This window comes from Magallana gigas, chromosome 8 (genome assembly GCF_963853765.1).
Source record: "Magallana gigas chromosome 8, xbMagGiga1.1, whole genome shotgun sequence".
Taxonomy (NCBI): domain Eukaryota; kingdom Metazoa; phylum Mollusca; class Bivalvia; order Ostreida; family Ostreidae; genus Magallana; species Magallana gigas.
Genome location: NC_088860.1, coordinates 49,007,068 through 49,030,817, shown reverse-complemented (window position 1 = coordinate 49,030,817; position 23,750 = coordinate 49,007,068). Strand labels below are relative to the sequence as shown.

Here is a 23,750-nt window from a genome sequence, read left to right as displayed (position 1 = left end):
GAGAAATTTTTATTGTGAAGTGGTGTTTATTATTTCTGTGAATCTGTTTATTGCAGTCCACAATGGAAGGCGTTTCACTGAACAGTTCTTGTACAGTCCAAAATTACTCGCAGGTTTGGAAATGGTTAAAAGCAACGTGCAAGACCAACGTCTTCATTCGGCACTGCATTTTTTCGTAAAGGTTCCAGTTCTATAGGTAGGAGATTGATCCAGTTAGTAAAATATCTGGAGAACTGACTGGAGCTCACACCAAAGCAAAGACTGCATTCTTCAAGGTAATGTCCTGTCTGTAAGCGATACAAAACACTGAAGAAGTCCTCTCGTAGACTGAGTTGCCTGATGACACCAGGCTTTTTCTTAACACCCTAGCCATCCAGATTTAATGGTCGGACATATGTTGTTCTTTTAATATGGAAGAACTGCATAAATGAAACTTTTTGTTGTCAATAATGAGTTGAAAACATCAAGATCCAAGCCCGTGTAAAAAATAGCTAACTGGTTTTTTTTGCCTGTATGACTTTCATATTGAAGATCTGATTTTTTGAGCACATTTCTTAGTAAAATTTAAAGCTGCTTGGTCCGATTTTATATCAAATTTTATGCACGCTTTTAAACGATGGCTATGCTTAGTATATGTATAATAATAGACATTGCAGTAGTTTTACGCGTCATTTATGCCAAATTTCAATGAAGAAAAATACCTACAAAATTTGCTAACAAAACAAACGACATTAAAAGGTACCGCGTTATTTCGCCTCATGTTAAATTTCACCCCTGACGACGAGACAGGTATGGTTTGATTACGACTTTGACATCGCTTTAAATAAAGGTCGAAATGATCAGACAAATTAGAAATAAACATGTACACATACGTTTTGTTCGCTAATATTTCCAAAGTCTGCTTTCTTTACAATCGATGCATAGCATGCGCGGGTTGAATAACCCCAATTATTCGGGGGGCGAAACCAAGCGGTTTCCTTTTCTAAACATTCCCGTGATGCATTTTGGTTTGTTTTTTCGTTTGCCCAAAGAGAAATTATTTTTATTTACTTTGAATATTTCTAACTTTGAAAGAAGACTGATTCTGCTGGTGTAAATAGGAGAAAGTCCATAACTTTCTAAGATAAATGATTTGTATGGAAAACAATTTGATACTGTAATTACAAAAAAATCGGACCAAGCAGCTTTAAGAGTCTCTTTAAACTGAATTGAAAAATTCAAAGGAATCTGGGTCTCTTGAAGTTAAATCCTCGAAATTGTAAACACTCTGCTTGTCAAAGAGTGTTCGTATATATTCATGGCCATTCATCTCTGGTGCCTGTTAGATTAATAGAGTCAGTTATTAATTCCATAAAATACTGTGGAATCATTAGAATTCGTGGTGACTCAATTTTCGTGGTATTCGTGGGTAACCCTCGCCCATGAATTTACATCCTCAGCGAAAACTAATTATAAAAGATTTAGTTTACAAACTGTAACTGAAAACTGACGCATCTACGAAATTACATCCCCATGAATAAGCAAACAACCAACAATTCACGAAAATTGCCCCCCTCCCCTCCCCCCCCCCCTCCCTCCACGAAATTAAATTATTCCACAGTAACTCTTAAGATCCATTCTATGTAAGAAAGATTTTTTAAAGGGTCTGGCCACGCATAGTCACCAATTTTCCTTATATTTCATTTCATACGTGGACACATCGAGGTATATTTGCATTTCCATTGTTCTTTCCCACTGTAAGCCCATACGGAGGAGCTGCAATTATTTCTCTATAATCGCAATTGCTCTGTCAGTATACTATGACGTCATAAAGGTGTAACGTTATATATACTTTTCCATGACTTTATAGATGTAAACCACTATACGATACATCATGTGTTTTTCTCCAACTCGATTAAATTGACGTATTTACATGTAATAATGAAACATGTTTTTGATAACATTTTAAAGGAATTACTGTTATAACATATCATTGATTCTGTTAACAAATCTATGTGAATTAAAAAGATACATTACAGTCTGAATGTTTACTTTTGATGTAATAGCTAAATGTCAAGGTCCAGGCTAATACAGGGTATTTGCGAGTGGTAAAATGCAAATATAAGTAATAAACAACGATTATTTAGTGAACATGGCGTTATGAATAGCAACTGCTCTGCTGGCATATTTTCCATTTTGCGCTAGCGCGCATCATGGAATATGCCAACAGAGCAATTGCTATTCATAACGCCATGTTCACTAAATAACGTTGTTTATTTCTTAAGTAAAACGCAAAAAACACTAAACGTTGGTTGCTAGGGGTAACTGTTGCCATAGTGACCGAGACTAAAGATGGAAAAACAGCAAAACTTACCTACTTTGAAGCCATATCAGAAGGTTTTGCCCACTAATGAAAACTATCAAAGACATAAAACAGCATTATTCCTATTTTCAATCATTTAATCATATCAGAAAATTAATGGAGAAACCAATACTTTTAAAATGTTACCATGGAAACCTTTACAAATTTTTGAAATAAGTTTTTTGCGGATTTTTAATAGGCTAAAATAGGAAACTGATTAATTTTTACCACCATATCAATGTCCATGCTATATATATTTTATTATGAAAATTGACATCCGTTGCTATGGCAACAAGGCCAAAAATAGGAAAAACTGAGAAATTGATGATGATTTTTATATGCTTTAATTGCCGATTTTAGAATTTTATTGCAATTGTTTTTGTTGGAACTTGTAAAAATATATCTCAATTTTCTTCAATTGTATACCACAAAAACCTTTGTTATGTAACACAGAAGTGTTGTTGCTATGGAAAATTAAGTTGCATAACACAGAAATTCTTAGTTTTAGAAAAGTCCATAGCAACGGCAGTTGTTTTTAGAAAATTTCAGATTTGTTTCAAGTATCATTAAAGTTAAGGAGATACTTTATTTTTTCTCACCATTTGATTTTATATATTTATTTATTATAAGTGAATACTATCCATTCAAATACGCAACAATGTAAAGGCGTCCCGAGGCTAAAGTACGGCTGGAAAACGATATTTTTTTAATCATTGTAAAAATACTTTGACCGGGAGTATTTCTTAAAATCTATGATACATTTATTGATACCGATGATAACATTACATTTGATGCATTTTTTGACGTCATCTGTACTTTGTAATCACGTTAAAGCGAATCCTAATAATGCGTATGATCTAAATAAACCACATCGGCGTAGGTGATTAATGACATTAAATCATACATATTTTTAATAAAAATCCTTTGTTAAGTCATATACTTTGAAGTTCTTGCTTGGGAAAGAAATAGATATTTCGTTTATGGAAGATATTGTTGAAACATTCCACAAAATCATCAAAATAATGCACATTTTTACTAATCAAAAGCGATTTACAAAAAATTTGGGTAAATCCGTAGGTTTCCCAAGCACGATTTACAATAGTACTTATATTCTCTACCAATGTTACGTAAAATATTCTAAAATTGTGTTGATCTTTCACCTGCGCCAAGCTGGTTTTACATGCATGGACATTTCTTCATTCGGTTGTTTACACGTAGCAGGGAGAGTCTCTAAACCACTAGTTTATAAATAGTCTTTTACTTAAAACGAAGCTTTAAAACTGCCGATTATTTGATACTGGGTTTTAATATGAATGAATTCTGTACGTCTCGCATTAACGGCAGCATCTATGTAAAGGAAATATGCGGTATTATACTGGTTTGATATAATTCACTTTTAACGTTAAAAAACATATCCTGAGAACTATCGACAGGACGGCAGATCGTGACGTCAAAGTTAATTATGACGTCATATCGTATGAGGTACAGACAAGTGGCTTTCTAAATATCGCTGTAAAATCCATTGGGAAGCCTTAACATGCCTGCGTATGCTTAAAACTATTATAATTTTCCTTATTTTTATGCTTGTTACCATAGCAACGGTTTTAAATTTTATCTAAATTCTTATTTGCACAATCATAATAGTGTTTACCAAAAAATCCAAGATTTGCACTTTTTATTAAAATTAAATGAAGAAAACAAATTTTAAAATTTATGTTTGGTAACCACGAAAACCATCTAAAATATGCGTTCCTCCATGAATTTTTTTTCTTTCTTTTTAAAAATGACAACTATTTTTATTTATAATTTTAATTAAAATGCCATTTTTACATCTTTACTCTCGGTTACCATGGCAACGGGACCACACAGCAACAAACAAATAGTATTAGGCTTTTTTACATACCAAAGTTTATCAAACTGTCAAGTACATGTATGAAGAAAATCCGTGACTATGCGTATTACATTTAATTGATCTTAAATATATATGGTTAGAGTAAGTTAACAAAATGATACAGATACTGTATATTCTACACATACTGTGAAATAATTTAATTTTGTGGGTGCAAATTTTTGGTGATTGTGGGATTTTGCTTATTCGTGGGGAAGTAATTTCTTGAATGGGTCGGATTTCAGTTTCAGTTGGAAAACTTAATCTTTTATCAACGGGTTTCGTTGAGGATGTAAATTTGTGGCTGAGGGCTGCTCACGAATACCACAAACATTAAGCCACCACGATTTTTACTGATCCCACAGTATATATATTTTTAAAAATCTAGTGTGTTCTTTCAAATTACAAATTTTAAAATAAGAAAAATGTATATACCTTAACAGTTGTAGATGACTCTTGGACAGATTCATTATTGGCAGCTGTTGGACATTTTTCAGTCTCTGATGCAGTGTCGTCTGAAACTGAAAATATGTAAAGCATTTAATTTCTAATTCCCTGGAATATGTGTAGTAATCTATTATCAGTGGCTCCTTTTATCAATTACAAATGTGACAATAAGATCTAACAGATAACTGACTCTTACTGCTGAATATGCAAAACTGATTACCTGTGCTTTTAGAAAAGGAAAATTCAGTTCCTGATACTAGCTTATCATGTGATCTGATATGTCTATTTGGGGGCCCTCTCTTTCGTGTTCCTAATGCGAAAAACTAACAGAAATGCAACATACTTAGATTAAAATATTTGAGTTCTTAATAATTGCATCGCACTGACCATTAAAAGTCCATGCAGTATATCAGTTCAGAAACACATATGATTCATGCAATTTTAATGAGAACTGTAGCACCACCTATGCCATGGGCTTTGGCAATAGAGTTTTCATCGATTATTCTTAAATGCATGTGACTGAAATTTTGTAAACAGTAAACAAAAGTGCAAGATAACGTGTACAAAAATTATGCACAAGCCTATATCATGTTTACATTCCTTGATTGTACATGCATATGTATATAAAACCGACACATAATGACATTTTTATTAATTTTGTGATTGCATACGTAAAAGTGTAGTGATTGTGGACTTATTCCATGCACGTCACCACGCGAGAATTCCAGCACAAGATGCTTTAATCGCCAGTTAGAAGTCTGCAGCCGGCGATTTGAGACACAGGGGTGTGTAGGAAGAGGCGACCGGCGAGTCCAGTGGTACAGTACCCACGGAATATTGTGTAATAGTAGACAATAAATACTATATTGGCGTCTAAATCGAGGCCCTGGACTTGCTGGATAATCCGAGTTTTTTTCCCCGTACAGTAAGATGGACACTTTTGTTAAGGGAGTTTGAAAAAGTCGCATTGAGTCCGCCATATTGGAGGCCACAGCGAGGTGACTTGCCAAAAATTGTGAATAGTTGATTCGCGATTAAGTAGCAGGGGACATTTTTCTGATGCATTAAATTGTGGGGTGGGGGTACACCCACTTAGCACAATGTTGCGGGAAAAATATAATTTGCAACTGGATCAAAATGACTTGTAACTACCTGTTAGACTTAAGGAAGGACACTAAGGTTAAAAGTTTACCCAAAATGACACCCATATCTTTTTCTTGTCAAATCAAATGTCTAATTGACCCCCTGTGTAATGTCAACATTTTACCCATTTTGGCTCATTTAGACCCCACCCTACTATATTCCCTTCAGAGGGATGACCTCCGGGACAGGGTGCGCCTGTAGTCTAACATGTCTCAGCCTTGCCAGTCTGTACCGCCCCACCTCCCATCCATGTCATTTTCACACTATTTCACTTACCGTCTGCACGACTTTCTTCTTCCATAAAAAGTGTCAACAGCCGCTGTTTCGCATCTGACTTCCAAGCACCCCCTATAACACTATGAGACCTACATGCTTTACAACAAAATACAGGAATGACTCCCTGCTACTGTCTACGGAACACTTTGACACTCCTTCCCTCTGGGAAGGCCCTTATGCATGAAGACCGTGACAGTGATGAATAAGGTTATATCTATGTTGGTAGTAAGGGGTACCCTCAGAGTGGGACCGAGTTCCCCAGCAGACATAAGAGGGGGTTAGCAGTGTTCATGGTATCCATTATATTAGAACAGCATGGTTGCAGGACAGTCAATCATTATACTCAAGTGTTAGTCAGGGATCTGTAGTGATTTGAGGATCATGACTTTGTTTAACCTATCGATGATTTTGGGGATCTCATAACACATGGTTCGTATGTGGTACCTTCCTCTGGAAGACTCCCAACAGTTGAAAGTGCTTGTACTACATCTATGTCTCCCACCCCTAGAAAAAAGCAGCTTTGTAAACATTCAGCATCATATCATTTCGAACAAAAATGGGAGAAGAAGTTTTGTTGTTGTCCTACTTTAATTCCCTTGAAGTTAGCGCCAATTATCAAAGGGCAACAACTCATGGACTCCCTGTCCCAGACATCGGAGAAAGATATGGATAAGGAGAAGATAGACATCATTGCCAAACGTAACATGAATCTCAGCGTCATAGGACAGGTCTCTCCAAACTGTAGCCCTTCTCCTAGACCGGTCAACAAGGAGCGACAACTCCTGTACATGTCACGTGTGTCTATCAGGGAGGAGGACAAGAATAGACGTTCCGTGGAGTCGTTCCTCAGTGTGCCGCCAGCCATGGAGTACATCACTAACGTCAGCCGTACCCATTAACAAAGGGCAACAACTCATGGACTCCCGGTCGGAATTTTTGGAGAAAGATCTCGATATGGAGTAGATAGACATCATCTGTAAGTAAGGAGGACAGGAGAAGACGTTCCGTGGAGTCGTTTCTCAGCGTGCCGCTGTAACGACGAAAAGTGACCCCCGTAGAATATTGACCGAGGGTCATTTTTTGACGTAGAAAAATGACCCACTCAGTTGTAGAATACTTGGATTACATCGTAGAAATTATGGCCTTAGGGTCACATTTCTCCGTGTTGGTTGTAGAAAAATGACCCCGTAGAATATTGGCTAAATTTTATAACATATTTTAGGTTTACTTGTTATGGGTTCATTCTTTTTTCCTTAGGGATGATACAGGGATGGTGGTGAGGGGGGGGGGGGGTACATTGCCTGATTGGTACTTAATAGATTTTTTTATCGTATAACCTTGTACGAATAACCAGCTTGAGTTCGCTTTTCTGATCATTTGTCATTGCTTATCATCATTATTTTAGTCTGTTTTTTAATTTTTCAAAAAAAGAAAGAAAAGATATAATTATATTTCTTTTACTTACGTACATTGTTCAACCATAACTGAATAGAAACGATATCAATCTAAATGAAAAAAACCTGACAAATTGTAAACAGGACCTGATACCAGTAAATAATGGGGAAGAGACAATTATGCATCATGGTGTCTATCACAATGAGAAATTAATCATTAACCATTGGTCTGAAATTGGCACGTGATCACATGCGTGAATTCAGAAAATGTTCCCCAGGATAGGGGAGGGGGGTTGGGGGTGGATATTTATGGGAAGGTAGGTCGAATCCTATAATATGTAGTTTTTTAAATTTAATAAGTGTCTTTAATAAGGTTGAATTCCCCATCCCATAGATGGCCTGCGTCATCCCATTTGGATAATTTTCACCATCAACTTTTTATTGTTCCAAATGGCTTTAAAAAGAATATATTTAAAAACAATACAATGCTTGGTTTTAAAACCATATATTTAGAATTGAACATAAGAAATAGAATACTTTACAAATTATTCTGCAAGAATTTAAAATCGATATCTGGTGTAATCAAATTGATCGACATTAAGAATGTACTTGCAAACTTCGGCATATAACAGCTAGGGCAAATTGCAAACAAACAATAACATTAAAAAGGGGTTTGGCATTGACTTTAACTCCATTTCAATATATAACTCTGGTATTTAAAAACGACATTTGAATTTAGTAAACAATACGAGCATATTCTTCCATAACTTTAAGTTTTACTTGGATTTCCCATGTAAGTGTCTCTGGCAATCATACTCTTGTTACCTTTCTCGAAAAGGCAACCTCTTAACAGAGTGTCAATAAAGTATAACATTTATTGAGATATATTTGTTGGTAAGTTAAAAACGAGGTATAAGAACTGCTGTAAGGACCAGACATCTTAGCACACAAAGATTAATACACACCAAACTTACAAATCATAAAAGAATATGACCTGTTATCCCTAATCTTTCCTACTGTTTATTAGTAATGGTAAAGGTTGCAAACTAATGTACAACTTATTATTAGATAAAAAGAGAGAAACATGTACATCTAAATCAAAATATCCATTAATGGAGAGAAAATGGTCATAATTATGTACAAGAAACATGGAACAAAAGTTTTGAACTCCATTTTAAATCTACACAGGAATCAAAATTACATTGAATACAGTTTCAAATTCTTCATAGAATTTTTCCAACAAATAAATAAATATCCTTTAAAAAAAAAAACCAAAACAGAGTCTCCTGTGTGCACTTTCTGTAAAAGAAATGACGAGAGTATTGGACATTTATTTTATGAGTGTACTGTAGTAATAGAATTATGGAATGATGTTGAAGAATAGATTTTGAGACGGTTTGATTTGTTAATAACAGTTGATAAGCAATAAGTTCTTTTTAAAAATATAAAAATAAAGATTTTTTTTTCAACTTGGTATTTCTTATTGTGAAGCAATATATTTTTCTTGTAAATATAAAGGTATCGCAAATCCAAATATACATGTATAAAAACTGTTATATAATAGAAGGGTTTTTGACCGCAAAAATATTTGCTAATGAAAAACTGTAGATATAAGGAGTATGAAAGCTTTTTATAATTTTGTTTCCTCTTTCAAATATCCTTGTAGAACATGGTCCTATAAAGTTAATATGGTTTATATATTTTATACACATATAGGCAATGCCTCTCTCTCTATCTTTCTCTCTCTCTCTCAATTTACTTTCACTACACAAGGACTGTACAGTATCAAATAGTAGTTTTCCAATATGATTGTATCAACTAATTACGAGATATGTCACGTATGTACATGTATATGTTGTGAAAATTCAATTTAAAGGAGTAAAAAACAAAGTCATTATCAACGTAAGGAAGAAGAACCCTTCACAGTATTGAAGTGTACTTGACGATTCGTTATAGATCTGATTAGTTATAAGGTTTTTTTTTTAATTAAAATGCATCCGTCAGGTAAACATCATTCGGTCTAACATTATGTCATTTGTGAATGACTGCAACATTGCATCCTCCAATAACTTGATTCAGCGATGCCATTAATCATTACCTTTTAAAAATAGAGTTTCATGCACGTGTAATTTAGGAAACCATTTAGGAACTTCAATATCAGAACATTGAGCAACGCAAAACGTTTTGTGACCTTTACTGTTTGTTGGAATAAACACAAATTGGTCTCTACAATTATCTTTTTCTTAAACAAGTATTTGATATAGGTATTGGCTGATACTGAGAGCAGTCTGACTTAAAACACAATGTACAAAAAATAACATGTCATGGTAATACAATGGCATTATTGCATTCTTAAATTACTTTGGAAATTAGATGCACACTTGATCAAAATCTATTAGAATCAATCACTCATACATGTACCTGTATTCATAAATATGTTTAAATGAAATTATTACTATAAGACACTAAAAGCCATTGATTATTAGTTTTCCAGCTGGCCACTTTGTTTGTGGTTGAAACAGTTAAATTCCAAACCCCTCCTCCAATAGTAACATTTTAATTTTAAAAAATTGAATTTATAAAAGGAGCCCCCCCCCATGTTTTTGGAAGCAGATAATTTTTTTTAGAACCCCCTTCCCCCCCCCCCCCCCCCCCCGCATTAGGATTTTGAAAACTAGCGAAAAATGTTTTCCTTTTTTTCTTCTTTTCGCGTGTCCTGATTTCGGATTAGTCTGCCCTATTTCCTTTAAAAAACGATGCTACGTGTCTGTACTTCAACAACTTTATTGAGCATATAATGGCGGCGATGCAGAGTTTGAAGCTAAAGTCATCAGACATTTAGTGTAACGTAACGTAAGCATAATCGTGATAAATCCAAAATTCCTTTACACGCGAGTTGCTGTCTTCTGTGTACCTGTAAGATAAGTCTGTTGGTGTGACGGTGTTCTGTTTAGTTGTCAGACATTTAATGTAGCTATATAGAACAGATACTAAAAAATCCGTTTTTCTGGGTTTTTTTTTCTTTTAAAAATATGCAATACGTAGTCATTAAGTTTAGGTTTGTGTATTAAATCATCTACTTTAATAATGGGGCCTGTTTAGCAAAGCAAGCATAATGCAAAAAGGGAGCACATGCGAGCACATCATAGTGCATATACCTCGGGGGGGGGGGGGGGTGTACAACCCCAAAAAGGCCTAGCGAAGGGGCTCCAAAGGAAAAATGACGAGTACTTCACTATAAACACAGACATAGCTTTGTTCAAAGTGATTTTATATATGTAAAAGAGTAAAACAGGAGGCGCATACTTAGTTCTGCCGAATCTTTCATATGCCTTTGCTGCCCTCCCCCCCCCCCCCCCCCCGACACTTACCAAACATGAATGCTAAACGTATCGCCTTAAATTTCTCAAATTTCTATGTAGTTTATAGGTGAGGTCAAAATTCTACGGGGGTCAGTTTTCAACGTGTGGGGGGTCGTAGATCAACAGGTCTGGAATGGTTTTCTACTGTAGAAAAAAGACCCAACTTGTCATAGAATACTGACCCTGGGTCAGTTTTCTCCGTAGAAATTTGACCCCCGGATCAATATTCTACGGGGGTCACTTTTCGTCGTTACACCGCCAGCCATGGAGTACATCATTAACGTCAGTACCAAGAAAGTGGTCTACTCATCGAGGAAATAATGGAGCTTGTCTCACCACGTGACCATGATAGGGAATAATGTTGTATTTGGTTGGAACTTTTTTATCTTTATTAATAAACAGTTTAAAGCTATGGAATAATCCTTCAGATTCCAAAATTTAGAAAAAAAAATGTTTCAAAACTAAAATAAACATGTATATAAAAAAGAAGTGCTCGGAATGTGAATCATTTTACTTCACTGTTATCCTCATCATTATTCGCATCATCTTTGCATCGTTATCCTCATCTTCATTCTCATCATCTTTATTAGCATGTGTTTTTAAGTAAAATTATTTTAAACCACTACTTTACATTTCTCGTGTTTTCTCATGTTATCGTGGTAACTAACCACAGATCAAAATATATGAAGTATTTTTATGTTTTGTTTAAGTACGTGTGCACTCGGTGTACGCTAATTACATTGAAGGATACCGTTATAAGACACAAACTGTATGGTAATGACCGCCATATTGATATTAAAGAAGGAATGTGACACTTTACATGTAACTCTAAAATTAACCCTTTTGAAATGAACAATAAATCTACCATAATATTAATATTAATATTAATATCTTTTCTCTCACAATCTAGATCTTTATATTGCAATGGTTTTGATCTTAAACATTTTCTACTGATTTTACAAGTCATGAGATAGAAACCCACGGGTTTTTAAAAAGTCTTTGGGTTTATTATGCATATCGTTGTAAAATATTGCACTTTGTAGAATTGTTCAAAAATTTAGTGTACATGTTTGCCTAATGTTTAGATATGCTTAGCATATTTTGTTATTCTACGGGACACAATTCAAACAACTTAGTAAGTAATAATATAAAAGTAAAGAATATATATGTCCAGACGCGAATATGCAGTCAAATACACTATAACCGGCCTTATTAACGAACATTTGTTTAAATGTTGCAAAGAAAAATAATTGTTTAATGATCGAATTTCTGTGTTGACATGACACATAACATTAAATGCATTTATTACAGTTTTCTAGGGTTTTTTCTAATGCTTGTCTAATGGTAATTTAACTGAATCGCGCGATCAAGATGTTTCAAATCATTAGCACGATAAAACCAGTGCAAATGTTAATGTCGATCTTCGACGTAATGTATGTGATTATTTATCTAGGAACTAAAAGTTAATTCATATCATAAATATCTGATACACTTAGTCTCACTATTTGTTAGAAACAAAAAAAAAATGGTAAAAATGTTTATTACTTTATTAGTCCATGTTAGTTTAAAAACTTAAAAACAACAAGCATTAAAACATATCAAACTGTCGTAAACACGTACGAGTTTTCAAAGTTAGGAGAAACAAAGGAATCACAATAAAAACACAATGATCTGTTACAATGAACAAAATCAAATTGCATTACCTATGAGATCAAAAATATGCACTTAAAAATCAAAGCAAGTGGATGTTGTCGACATAAGCGCTCTTTCAAAAAAAATGTGGATGCTTGGTAAAAAAAATCTAAGAATTTTAGATATTATATTTATACATGTACATGTAAACACTGAAACAAATTAAAGTGCGTATATTCGGTCTGAGATTTGTGCTTGATTATTTTTTCAAAGTGCGTTGCTACATGGTATTTAAGGGGGCGGAATGGTCGTGACCATTTTGTAGTACATTTATCTCCTAAGAAGAAGAGCTTTGTCTATATTGAAATTCAAAAATCAAAGTATTTTGCTTAATGATAATAAAAGCATATAGTAGTAAAAATATTGAAGGAATGTTAGTTTGTTAACTACCCAGACTTCCTTACTTATAGAAACGAGTAAAAAAAGCATATGTATTCTATATAGTTTATTTCATATCAACAAAATGACCAACAAACGATTGTTACTTCAAATGGTCTAATTTGATGCTGACCTGTCTGACGGTTCAACAATAAAATTGATGTACTGCTATACCTTAGCTAATTTATGTTTGTCCGATTTCAGATGGACTAAATTAACCGAATAACAAGTGATGTGTTGCTTATATACCGGGTCAATTACTTTAGAACTCTTCCCCAAAACGCAGTCAACATTTGTTTTGGTTTACCAACAAAAATCCAGAAAGGGTATTCAAAACGCACCATAATTTATTAGCTCGGCCATAGCAGAGTTCAATTTGTGCAATGTTAACTTCCTAAACATTCTTGCCATCAAGCAGCCAATAGTGCGAAAAACTGTGTACAGTTGAAATACAACACAATCAAAAATTCATCATAATATTTAAATAGTGAGTGCAATTTTAATACATCTCAATATGAAATCTATCAAAATACTAAAATAGTGAGTACAATGAAATATGCTGTACAGTTGGGTATAAACTAGATAAAATATTACTCAAAAGTAATTCATAAAAAATCTAATTTAATAAAAACTAAATTATATACGAGTTAATGTTTACTCACACACTGTCTGTGTTTGATTTAATGATTTAATATTTCCGACACACACGTCATTCTGTAACGGTGTTCATTAGAATTTTGATTGTACAAATCAATCAATTTCCAATACTTATAGAGATGAATGATTTTTTAATATACATGTATTTTTAAGCTTTGGTCTAAAACAACTGGAGAAATATAGCTTTATAATGCTGGATAAAATGGATCACATTAATTGATGTATGCGGAATAACTCTGTACAATTAGAACACTTTGCAAAATTAGAACAGTGCCACCATGCCTTTTTTGTTCGACTTTATGCAGATAAGTTTCTTGGAATAAATTACTTAAATTTACGTTTGCTACCTTACTCAGTAAAAATTGAAAAGAAATTGTTTTAGGTTTCTGGTTACTGGCTTTATAAATAGAAGTTCCTTTGTATTGATCACATTAATCAATGTCTGCGTTTTGACTTATGAAAACTTCACAACATACTATCACGTTCCTTTTCACTGGCTTTATAAAGTGAAGCTTATCTTTCCTAAATACATCAATAAAAGTTGACTCCTTTACCAAATAAAAGTTGTTACTGCTTTTGTATCCACTGGCTATATCTAAAAGCATTGTGGGTTTTTTTTATCAACACATGACTTAAGGTTTGCTGCTTTACTTAATATCAATAATTTGGTAATATGTATTTTCTTTTTGTTCTTGATCCAAGAAGAGGAGTTTTTCCGTCGTTATCACGTAAACTCCTTGACTTATTTAAAGTTGCATAATGCTATCATTTCCCCAATAACCGGCGATATGTAATGGCGTTTGTTTCTTATTATCACAAACATTAATATCTGCTCCTTTGTCTAATAAAAGTTGAATTATGCTTCAATGTCAGCATTCACTGGCTTTATATAGAGGAGTTTCTTTGTTTGTGTCACATGAATTAATATCTGCTCCTTTATTTAATGAAAGTTGTACAGTGTTTTCACGTCCCCATTCACTGGCTTTATGTAGAGGAAATTCATTGTTTATATTACATGAGTAAATATCTGCTCCATTATCTAATAAAAGTTGCACAGTGCTCTTATGGCCACATTCACTTGCTTTGTGTAAAGGAGTTTCATTGTTTGTGTTACATGAATTAATATCTGCTCCTTTATCTAATAAAATCTGTACAGTTCTTTCATGTCCCGATTCACTGGCCTTATGTAGAGGAGTTACTTTGTGTCACATGAATTAATATCTGCTACTTTGTCTAATAAAAGTTGTACAGTGCTTTCATGTCCCGTTCTAATGGCTTTTTGTAAAGGGGTTTCTTTGTAGTTGTCATATGAATTAATATCTGCTCCTTTATCTAATAAAAGCTGTACAGTGCTTTCACGTCCCCATTCACTGGCTTTATGTAGTGGAGTTTCTTCGTTTCTGTCACATGAATTAATATTTGCTCCTTTATCTAATAAAAGCTGTACAGTGCTTTCACGTCCCCATTCACTGGCTTTATGTAGAGGAGTTTCTTTGTTTAAATCACATAAATAAATATCTGCTCCTTTACCTAATAGAAGTTTTAAAGTGCTTTTATTTTGCAGTATACTTGCTTTATGTAGAGGAGTTTCTTTGTTTGTGTCACATGAATTAATATCTGCTCCTTTTTCTAATAAAAGTTGTACATTGCCTTTATATCCCGTTTTACTGGCTTTATGTAGAGGAGTTTCTTTGTTTATGTCACATAAATTAATATCTGCTCCATTAGCTAATAAAAGTTGCACAGTGCTCCTATGGCCACATTCACTTGCTTTGTGTAAAGGAGTTTCTTTGTTTGTGTCACATGAATTAATATCTGCTCCTTTATCTAATAAAAGTTGTACAACTCTTTCATGATCCCATTCACTGGCTTTGTGCAGATAATATACAATCCACAACTCTATAATGCTAACATGCCTCGGCCCAGTGGCTTTATGTAGAGGAGTTTCCTTGTTTGTGTCACATGAATTAATATCTGCTCCGTTTTCTAATAAAAGGAGCACAGTGCTATCATATCCCCATTCACTGGCTTTATGCAGAGGAGTTTCCTTGTTTGTGTCACATGAATTAATATCTGCTCCTTTTTCTAATAAAAGTTGCACAGTGCTATCATGTCTCCATTCACTGGCTTTATGCAGAGGAGTTTCTTTGTTTGTGTCACATGAATTAATATCTGCTCCACTATCTAATAAAAACTGTACAATGCTCTCGTGTCCCTTTTTACTTGCTTTATGTAAAGGAGTTTCTTTGTTTGTGTCACATGAATTAATATCTGCTCCACAATCTAATAAAAACTGTACAATGCTTTCGTGTCCCTTTTTACTTGCTTTATGTAAAGGAGTTTCTTTGTTTGTGTCACATGAATTAATATCTGCTCCTTTATCTAATAAAAACTGTACAATGCTTTCGTGTCCCTTTTTACTTGCTTTATGTAAAGGAGTTTCCTTGTTTGTGTCACATGAATTAATATCTGCTCCTTTTTCTAATAAAAGTTTCACAGTGCTATCATGACCCCATTCACTGGCTTTATGCAGAGGAGTTTCTTTGTTTGTGTCACATGAATTTATATCTGCTCCTTTATCTAATAAAAGTTGCACAGTGCATTCATGTCCATATTCACTGGCCTTATGTAGAGGAGCTGCTTTGTTTGTGTCACATGAATTAATATCTGCTCCTTTATCTAATAAAAACTGTACAATGCTTTCGTGTCCCTTTTTACTTGCTTTATGTAGTGGAGTTTCTTTGTTTGTGTCACATGAATTAATATTTGCTCCTTTATCTAATAGAAGTTGTACAGTGCTTTCAAGTCCCCATTCACTGGCATTGAGAAGAAGAGTTTCTTTGTTTGTTGTATATTTATTTATATCTGCTCCTTTATCTGATAAAAGCTGTGCAGTGCTTTCACGTCCATATTTGATTGCTTTTTGTAGAGGAGTTTCTTTGTTTGTGTCACATGAATTAATATCTGCTCCTTTATCTAATAAAAGTTGTACAGTGCTTTCATGTCCCTCTTCACTTGCTTTATGTAGTGGAGTTTCTTTGTTTAGGTCACATAAATTAATATCTGCTCCATTATCTAATAAAAACTGTACAATGCTTTCGTGTCCCTTTTTACTTGCTTGATGTAAAGGAGTTTCTTTGTTTGTGTCACATGAATTAATATTTGCTCCTTTATCTAATAAAAGTTGTACAGTGCTTTCATGTCCCTCTTCACTTGCTTTATGTAGTGGAGTTTCTTTGTTTAGGTCACATAAATTAATATCTGCTCCATTATCTAATAAAAACTGTACAATGCTTTCGTGTCCCTTTTTACTTGCTTGATGTAAAGGAGTTTCTTTGTTTGTGTCACATGAATTAATATCTGCTCCACTATCTAATAAAAACTGTACAATGCTTTCGTGTCCCTTTTTACTTGCTTTATGTAAAGGAGTTTCTTTGTTTGTGTCACATGAATTAATATCTGCTCCTTTATCTAATAAAAACTGTACAATGCTTTCGTGTCCCTTTTTACTTGCTTTATGTAAAGGAGTTTCCTTGTTTGTGTCACATGAATTAATATCTGCTCCTTTTTCTAATAAAAGTTTCACAGTGCTATCATGACCCCATTCACTGGCTTTATGCAGAGGAGTTTCTTTGTTTGTGTCACATGAATTTATATCTGCTCCTTTATCTAATAAAAGTTGCACAGTGCATTCATGTCCATATTCACTGGCCTTATGTAGAGGAGCTGCTTTGTTTGTGTCACATGAATTAATATCTGCTCCTTTATCTAATAAAAACTGTACAATGCTTCCGTGTCCCTGTTTACTGGCTTTATGCAGTGGATTTTCTTTTTTTGTGTCACATGAATTAATATTTGCTCCTTTTTCTAATAAAAGTTGCACAGTCCTTTTAAATCCACACTTACTGGCTTTAAGGAGAAGTGTTTCATAGTTTCTGTTACACAGATTAATATCTGCTCCATTATCTAATAAAAAGTGTACAGTGCTTTCACGTCCATGTTTGATTGCTTTATACAGAGGAGTTTCTTTGTATTTGTCACATAAATTGATATTTGCTCCTTTTTCTAATAAAAGTTGCACAGTGCTTTCATGCCCCCATTCACTGGCTTTATGTAGAGGAGTTTCTTTGTATAGGTCACATGAATTAATATCTGCTCCTTTTTCTAATAAACGTTGCACAATGCTTTCATGTCCTTCTTCACTGGCTTTATGTAGAGGAGTTTCTTTTTTTGTGTCACATGAATTGATATCTGCTCCTTTTTCTAATAAAAGTTGCACAGTGCTTTCATGTCCCCATTCACTGGCTTTATGTAGAGGAGTTTCTTTTTTTGTGTCACATGAATTAATATCTGCTCCTTTGTTTAATAAAAGTTGTACGGTGCTTTCATGTCCGCCTTCACTGGCATTAAGGAGAAGTGTTTCTTTCTTTGTGTTACCCAGATTAATATCTGCTCCATTATCTAATAAAAGTTGCACAGTGCTAGCATGTCCTTTTTCACTGGCTTTATGTAAAGGAGTTTCTTTGTTTGTGTCACATGAATTAATATCTGCTCCATTATCTAATAAAAGTTGCACAGTGCTGTCATGTCCTCCTTTACTGGCTTTATGTAGAGGAGTATCTTTGTTTGTGTCACATGAATTAATATCTGCTCCGTTTTCTAATAAAAGTTGCACAGTGCTATCATGTCTCCTTCCACTGGCCTCATGCAGAGGAGTTTCCTTGTTTGTGTCGCAAGAATTAATATCTGCTCCTTTACTTAACAACAGTTTTACAGTGTGATTGTTCCCTATTCTACTTGCTAAATGGAGAGGAGTCCATAAGAATGAACATAAATTGATGTTAACTCCATGAGTCAGTAAAAGTTCAACAGTGATATCAATTGGCTGATTTCTTGTTTCATTACTTTTTTGTTCGCTTGTGTCCGTATTGGAAACTGCCAACATCAATGGAGTATATTTAAACAACCCCCTGAGTCTTAAATTCACATCATTCTTCACCTGAATCAGCTCCCGCAGTATTTCATGATTATGAAAGAGGGAAACAATGTGAATGGGATAGTATCCCCCCCAATTTTTCACCAAAAACCATTTAATTTGTTCTTTTGGAAAGACATTGAACAAATCCATCGAACCATTGCAACAAACCGCAGAAAAAAGAGAAGTATCTTTAAGAGAATTTCGCATTTGCTGTAAAGTTTCTAAGCAATGTTTTGATATATTTGTATGACAAAATATTATTATAGCACTAAGAATTGGCACTTTATCTTCAAAATACAGAAAGTCAAGTTTGGAACCAAATGATTGTTTTAATTCTTCATCATCTTTTTGTTTTCTAAACTTTTCGTGAAGCTGTTTTTTCGCAAGTAAGTTGTTCAGTGTTTCGGGTTTTTTTTTTAATTTTTGTATGAAACATGTAGCCACCTTCTCATTTCTCATACATGGATTGAGAACAACATCCAACAGACGATCTCCAAATACATCATTAAAAAGTCTATCCACTAGATTGCTAACATATTTATCATTTAAATATATAGTAAATTTATCAACTTCCTCTGTTCTATTGTCGTTACTGCTCTCTAAGTTTACACGCCGTCTAAGGAAACCAATATCTGCATACTGTATTGTTTCTCTTCGATAGTCTTTTCCAAACACATAGGTGGTAACTTCCATTACAAAATCGTGATAAAAATGATAGGTGTCCTCAATCTTCTTTACAAAAAATCCCTCGAGTTTCTTCAGAGTGTCACCAATAGTATGAGGTGCTGTGTTTGTCTTCATTTCACATAGTTTCAAAGCAATTTCAAATCTTTCTCTTAAGCAATCCTTTTCTTGTATATCCTCAACACAAAGCTGATTGTTACACAGAACAAGAAGAACAAGAGCACAGTAATTTTCTTTGCAGTCCTTTCTGAAATTTCTTATTTGTTGTTTGCATATTCTAACAGGTTCTTTAAAAAATCGCGGTCCTATTTTTTGGTTATTTTTGTCGCTAAAATAAAGTTTGCATAATAACGGAAAATACTCCTCAGTCGTCAAAATTCCACTAATATCGTCTTTTAAAAGACCACTGTTTGATGCGTAACTCCTTAAAATGGTTTCTTTTTCTCCATTATTCAGTTTATGTTTGTCATCACTAAGATCAATGCTCCATGATTTATCGTTTAACATTCCTTTAACCCTATCATCACGCAGAATATATTTTCTACTTGAGAGCAACATCTTGCTATTTTTTAAAAAAGCTTTTAACCTTTCATCGTGTTCCTTCCATGATTTATAGGCTATTTCGTCGAAAGAATCGTTGCCAATAGGATCATTGAATACAAAAAGGAGTCTGCTTTGTGATCCATCTACTGAGGAATATGTATCAGCGATTTCTTTCGCGTTATATACGGGTTTCACCTTCCATCCTTGACTCCTAAAACACAACGCTATATGTTGTATAATGGCGGACTTCCCTGACCCAGAGTTACCAGTCACAACCACCAGGTTCTGACTTTTTATGAGCTTTTCTACTTCTTTACAAGCTTGTGTTGAAACAAATTGTTTGTTGTCATCCTGCCACTGCATAAATATAGCTCGATCAACTGGCGATTCTGAAAGATAAAGGTATTCTCCATTACATTTTGTTAGGCATTTGACAAGAACATCAATATCATATAATATTTAATTGTTTAACCCTTTCGTACAAAATCGGGGATTATGATTAAATTAGATATTTAAAAGCCGTAATTTAATTAAGAAATATAATATAATCTGACGAAAAAAATTACAGCTTTAAAGTCACAACAGCAAAACCAATGCCCATGCAATATGAATGTCTAATGTTTTGTGACGATTTTGAAAAATTAAAGATTAAGGTTTATAATAAGAACAATTTAGGCTTGCTGATATCGGTCAGTAAATACTTTTACGGTCTTGATGAATGACATAGGATAAGTGTGTATTAACGACATCAAAAAACCGTGATCTGATAGTTTGTGCAATTCTGCGGAGGTATATTGAAAGTTTAGTTCAACCCGATGCTTTGTCTCAGCAATGTATCAACGCTATGCATTTCACACCCAGTTATATATATATATATATATATATATATATATATATATATATATATATATATATATATATATATATATATATATATTTACCTCAACGTTTAAGATTGTTTTCTGTTATTGAAACTATAAAGCCATTGCTACTATATTTCAACCTAGATGTGAAAAATATTCATTATAGTAGTATTATTGTATGTGTCCAAAGTGTGTTATTAGCCAAATTAAGCTTTTGTCAATTTTATTATCTGTGTTTGGTTAATTAAAAGAAAATGTTACATAAAAAGATTTATTTTCTTGGTTTTGTTACAGCACTGAATCATGATTTTTTGAAGTATACACTCTCATAACTGCAGCGGTGTGTGCATACAAATTGAGTAACGCGCGTTAGCCCGTTATGAAAATTTGTATGCACACACCGCTGCAGTTATGATATTGAATACTTCAAAAAATCATGATTTAATGCTTATAACGAGCGCAGCGAGGCGGCGCGAAGAGCCGCTCGCGTAGCGAGCTCCATAGACAACGTGTACGAACGGAGGAAATTCGAGTTGAAATCTGCACATTGTTCAAAGAAAATTTTGTGGACCCGCGTGAAAACGTTCTACTATCCCAGTGATCCTTTGCGGTGCATAGCAACTTGGCGGAACAGGAAGCGTTTCTAAGGAAAATTCTTACCTGTAAATCGCATACATCATTTTCATTTAACAATAAAAAATCCTTTTAAAAACATTAAAGTAAACAACACATATGCTTACGTAAAAAACTGTACCTATGACGTCATTTCCTTCCCCGAATTTGTCCGACAATTTACGAAAACTGTCGAGCGCAAAAAGTTAAGTATGACGTCACAGTGATCTCGCGTTTTATATTCCCGCGATACATTTAGAGGTGGATCAAGCATCTGTACTGAATGTAACGTGTAGGAAGTACACAGTAGGGAGTTAACGTTAATATTGATACTGCGCTCACTATTAACGGTGACTCTTTGGCTGATTAGTTTTGTTTTGATGATTTTTTTGGGGGGCACAGTAAATACATGCAAGTTCCATGCTAAATTTATTGTCATATTGATCCAATCATTGTATACGTTAGGTAGGTGACAAAAAATTATTAAAAAAGAAAAGTCTAATCATTATTTGATCTACGTGTAGCCGCGTCATTATGTAATGAATAAATAAAAGAAAAAAAATAAACTGTTAAAATATCTACATGTATTTGTTATAGTTGCATATGTGGTCAAACCTTTCAATAATATTGGATATCACACACTAAAAAAAGGGGGGAAGGCACGTCTACAACGCTTATATAGCGTACAAAAATTAAAAAGATTAAAAACAAAAAACACCGTAAAACATATTATTTACATTTGTTAACTTCTTGCCTTGTCTGCAAATGTGATTTATACCTTAAAATTCCTGATCCTTATCCTTATCCTAAGGGTAAGTTAATATTAATGGAAGAGCCACAATAACAGTCACAAGCGTGAACTTTGATTTTCGCTTGTGACGTTGCAGTTTACAGCGTTCAACGTTTGTGACGTCATAATAAAACTCGTCAATTTGACCTTTGACTACTTGTTGCATTTAGAGGCATTTAAAGATCACAGAATTTAATGGCAAAACACAGTAGAATGTAAATATAACTTTTTATTGATCAACTTATTAAGATTGGATTATCGACTAGTAGATTAAAAACAGAATGTATTTTCTTTTCCAAAAGATATTTCTCCCATGGATTGTGCATTTGTTTTTTTGTAATTGAGCGCTGACTGACTTTTTTCGTACTTATTGTTAGGCCATTATTAATCACCGAATTGTCGACGAATTTCCCTGTTTTCCCAATTACCACAAAGAGCACACGCCGGGTGTGACCGGTCAGCAGAGAAGACTCACTCCTTCATGGCACATTTTTCTACCTCTAAATTTTGTAGATGTCCGTGTTTACTGTGCTCCTGATTTGTATTTTTCCTTTAAATTGTTGCGTTTGAGCATTGCTCGTTATCCCCACATGCCATTTTTATAAAACTTGTTGTCACAAATTGTATATACTCTAAGATCCTTATTCGTTTGTTTAGACATTCTCCCTTTACTACTTATTAACTATTTACTGGAATCTCTCACTGGATCATGCCCTTAATGTGATTTGATCTGAAGTCACCGATACTTTGGAAAATTACCTGGTTCGTGTGCATTTTACATGAAACTGAAATATGTAGAACTGCTGGTACATGTAACCCACTCTTCAGTGAACCTTTGTCCATTAAGGGTAAACAAGACGGTACAGTTTAGTTATGGCCAATGGTCTATGTTTTGTTTTTTTTTTTCATTCTATTACATTGGAGCACGTCTTAAACTGTCATGGTACATATATGACTGGCGTTTTTATCGTATCAAATACTTATTTTTGAACTATATACATGTATGATGTTATCCAAATTTGGCCCCAATAATTCGCCATTTTTAAAGAGTTTCATGTACATTAATTTGTTATGTTTATTTTTAGAAGAGTCGCCATAAAATATGTTCTTTGTCTATTTTTATTTATATGCAATCACCGGCAGTATATGACGTCACAACTGACGCTATTTCCATAATTGTATCAAAGTCAGTCAAAATTGACATTTTTCTGATTTCTTTTAAATGGGAAATATAGAATGATACTTTGAACAAGAACGAATTTTTTGTCATTGTGTCACTGGAGAGATACATTTTTGGTAAAAACATTTTTTCAAGCAATTGCTTAATGGTTTCTTATAGAAAAACTGTTTGATAACAAGCTGTTTTTATGCTAAAAATCACAGGGCGAAATACAATCTTTAAGCAAGTCCTTAAAGGTAGCTTAAAGGTGGCGTGAAGGCGGCTTAAAGGATATACAATCTTTAAGCCACCTTTAACGAGGCCGGGTCTAATTTGTTCTGCCCTAGATTTTTGGATGAAACTTTTTACATGAATTTCTACTGATATAATTATTATTTTAAGATTAAAAAATAAGACATTTACCTCACCGTTTGTTTAGAGGGTCATCTCAAAGTGTGTTAATCTTTAACATAGGACCCTATGGGATTTTGCTTGAAATGTATCAAATTTGAATATTTTTTTACATTTTTTCAAAACTTCTGC

The 23,750-nt window shown here is 33.9% G+C and overlaps 3 protein-coding genes and 1 long non-coding RNA gene across 4 annotated transcripts in view; all 4 read right to left on the bottom strand.

Annotated features, from left to right (window-relative positions):
• Positions 1–23,750, bottom strand: part of LOC105340291 (uncharacterized) — a 754,579-nt gene that overhangs the window by 359,917 nt on the left and 370,912 nt on the right. The gene's annotated exons all lie outside the window — the stretch shown is intronic.
• Positions 1–23,750, bottom strand: part of LOC105327281 (uncharacterized) — a 347,963-nt gene that overhangs the window by 263,230 nt on the left and 60,983 nt on the right. The gene's annotated exons all lie outside the window — the stretch shown is intronic.
• Positions 1,197–5,006, bottom strand: LOC136270816 (uncharacterized). Its single transcript, XR_010708672.1, has 3 exons — positions 4,897–5,006; positions 4,665–4,750; positions 1,197–1,318 (listed from the first exon to the last, which is right to left on the bottom strand). It is a non-coding gene; the product is annotated as an uncharacterized lncRNA (long non-coding RNA).
• LOC136270627 (serine/threonine-protein phosphatase 6 regulatory ankyrin repeat subunit B-like) lies at positions 14,318–19,357 on the bottom strand. Its single transcript, XM_066068883.1, has 3 exons — positions 19,018–19,357; positions 17,917–18,378; positions 14,318–17,247 (listed from the first exon to the last, which is right to left on the bottom strand). The coding sequence occupies exons 1-3, from the start codon at positions 19,355–19,357 to the stop codon at positions 14,774–14,776; spliced, it is 3,276 nt and encodes a 1,091-aa protein (XP_065924955.1). The 3' UTR covers positions 14,318–14,773.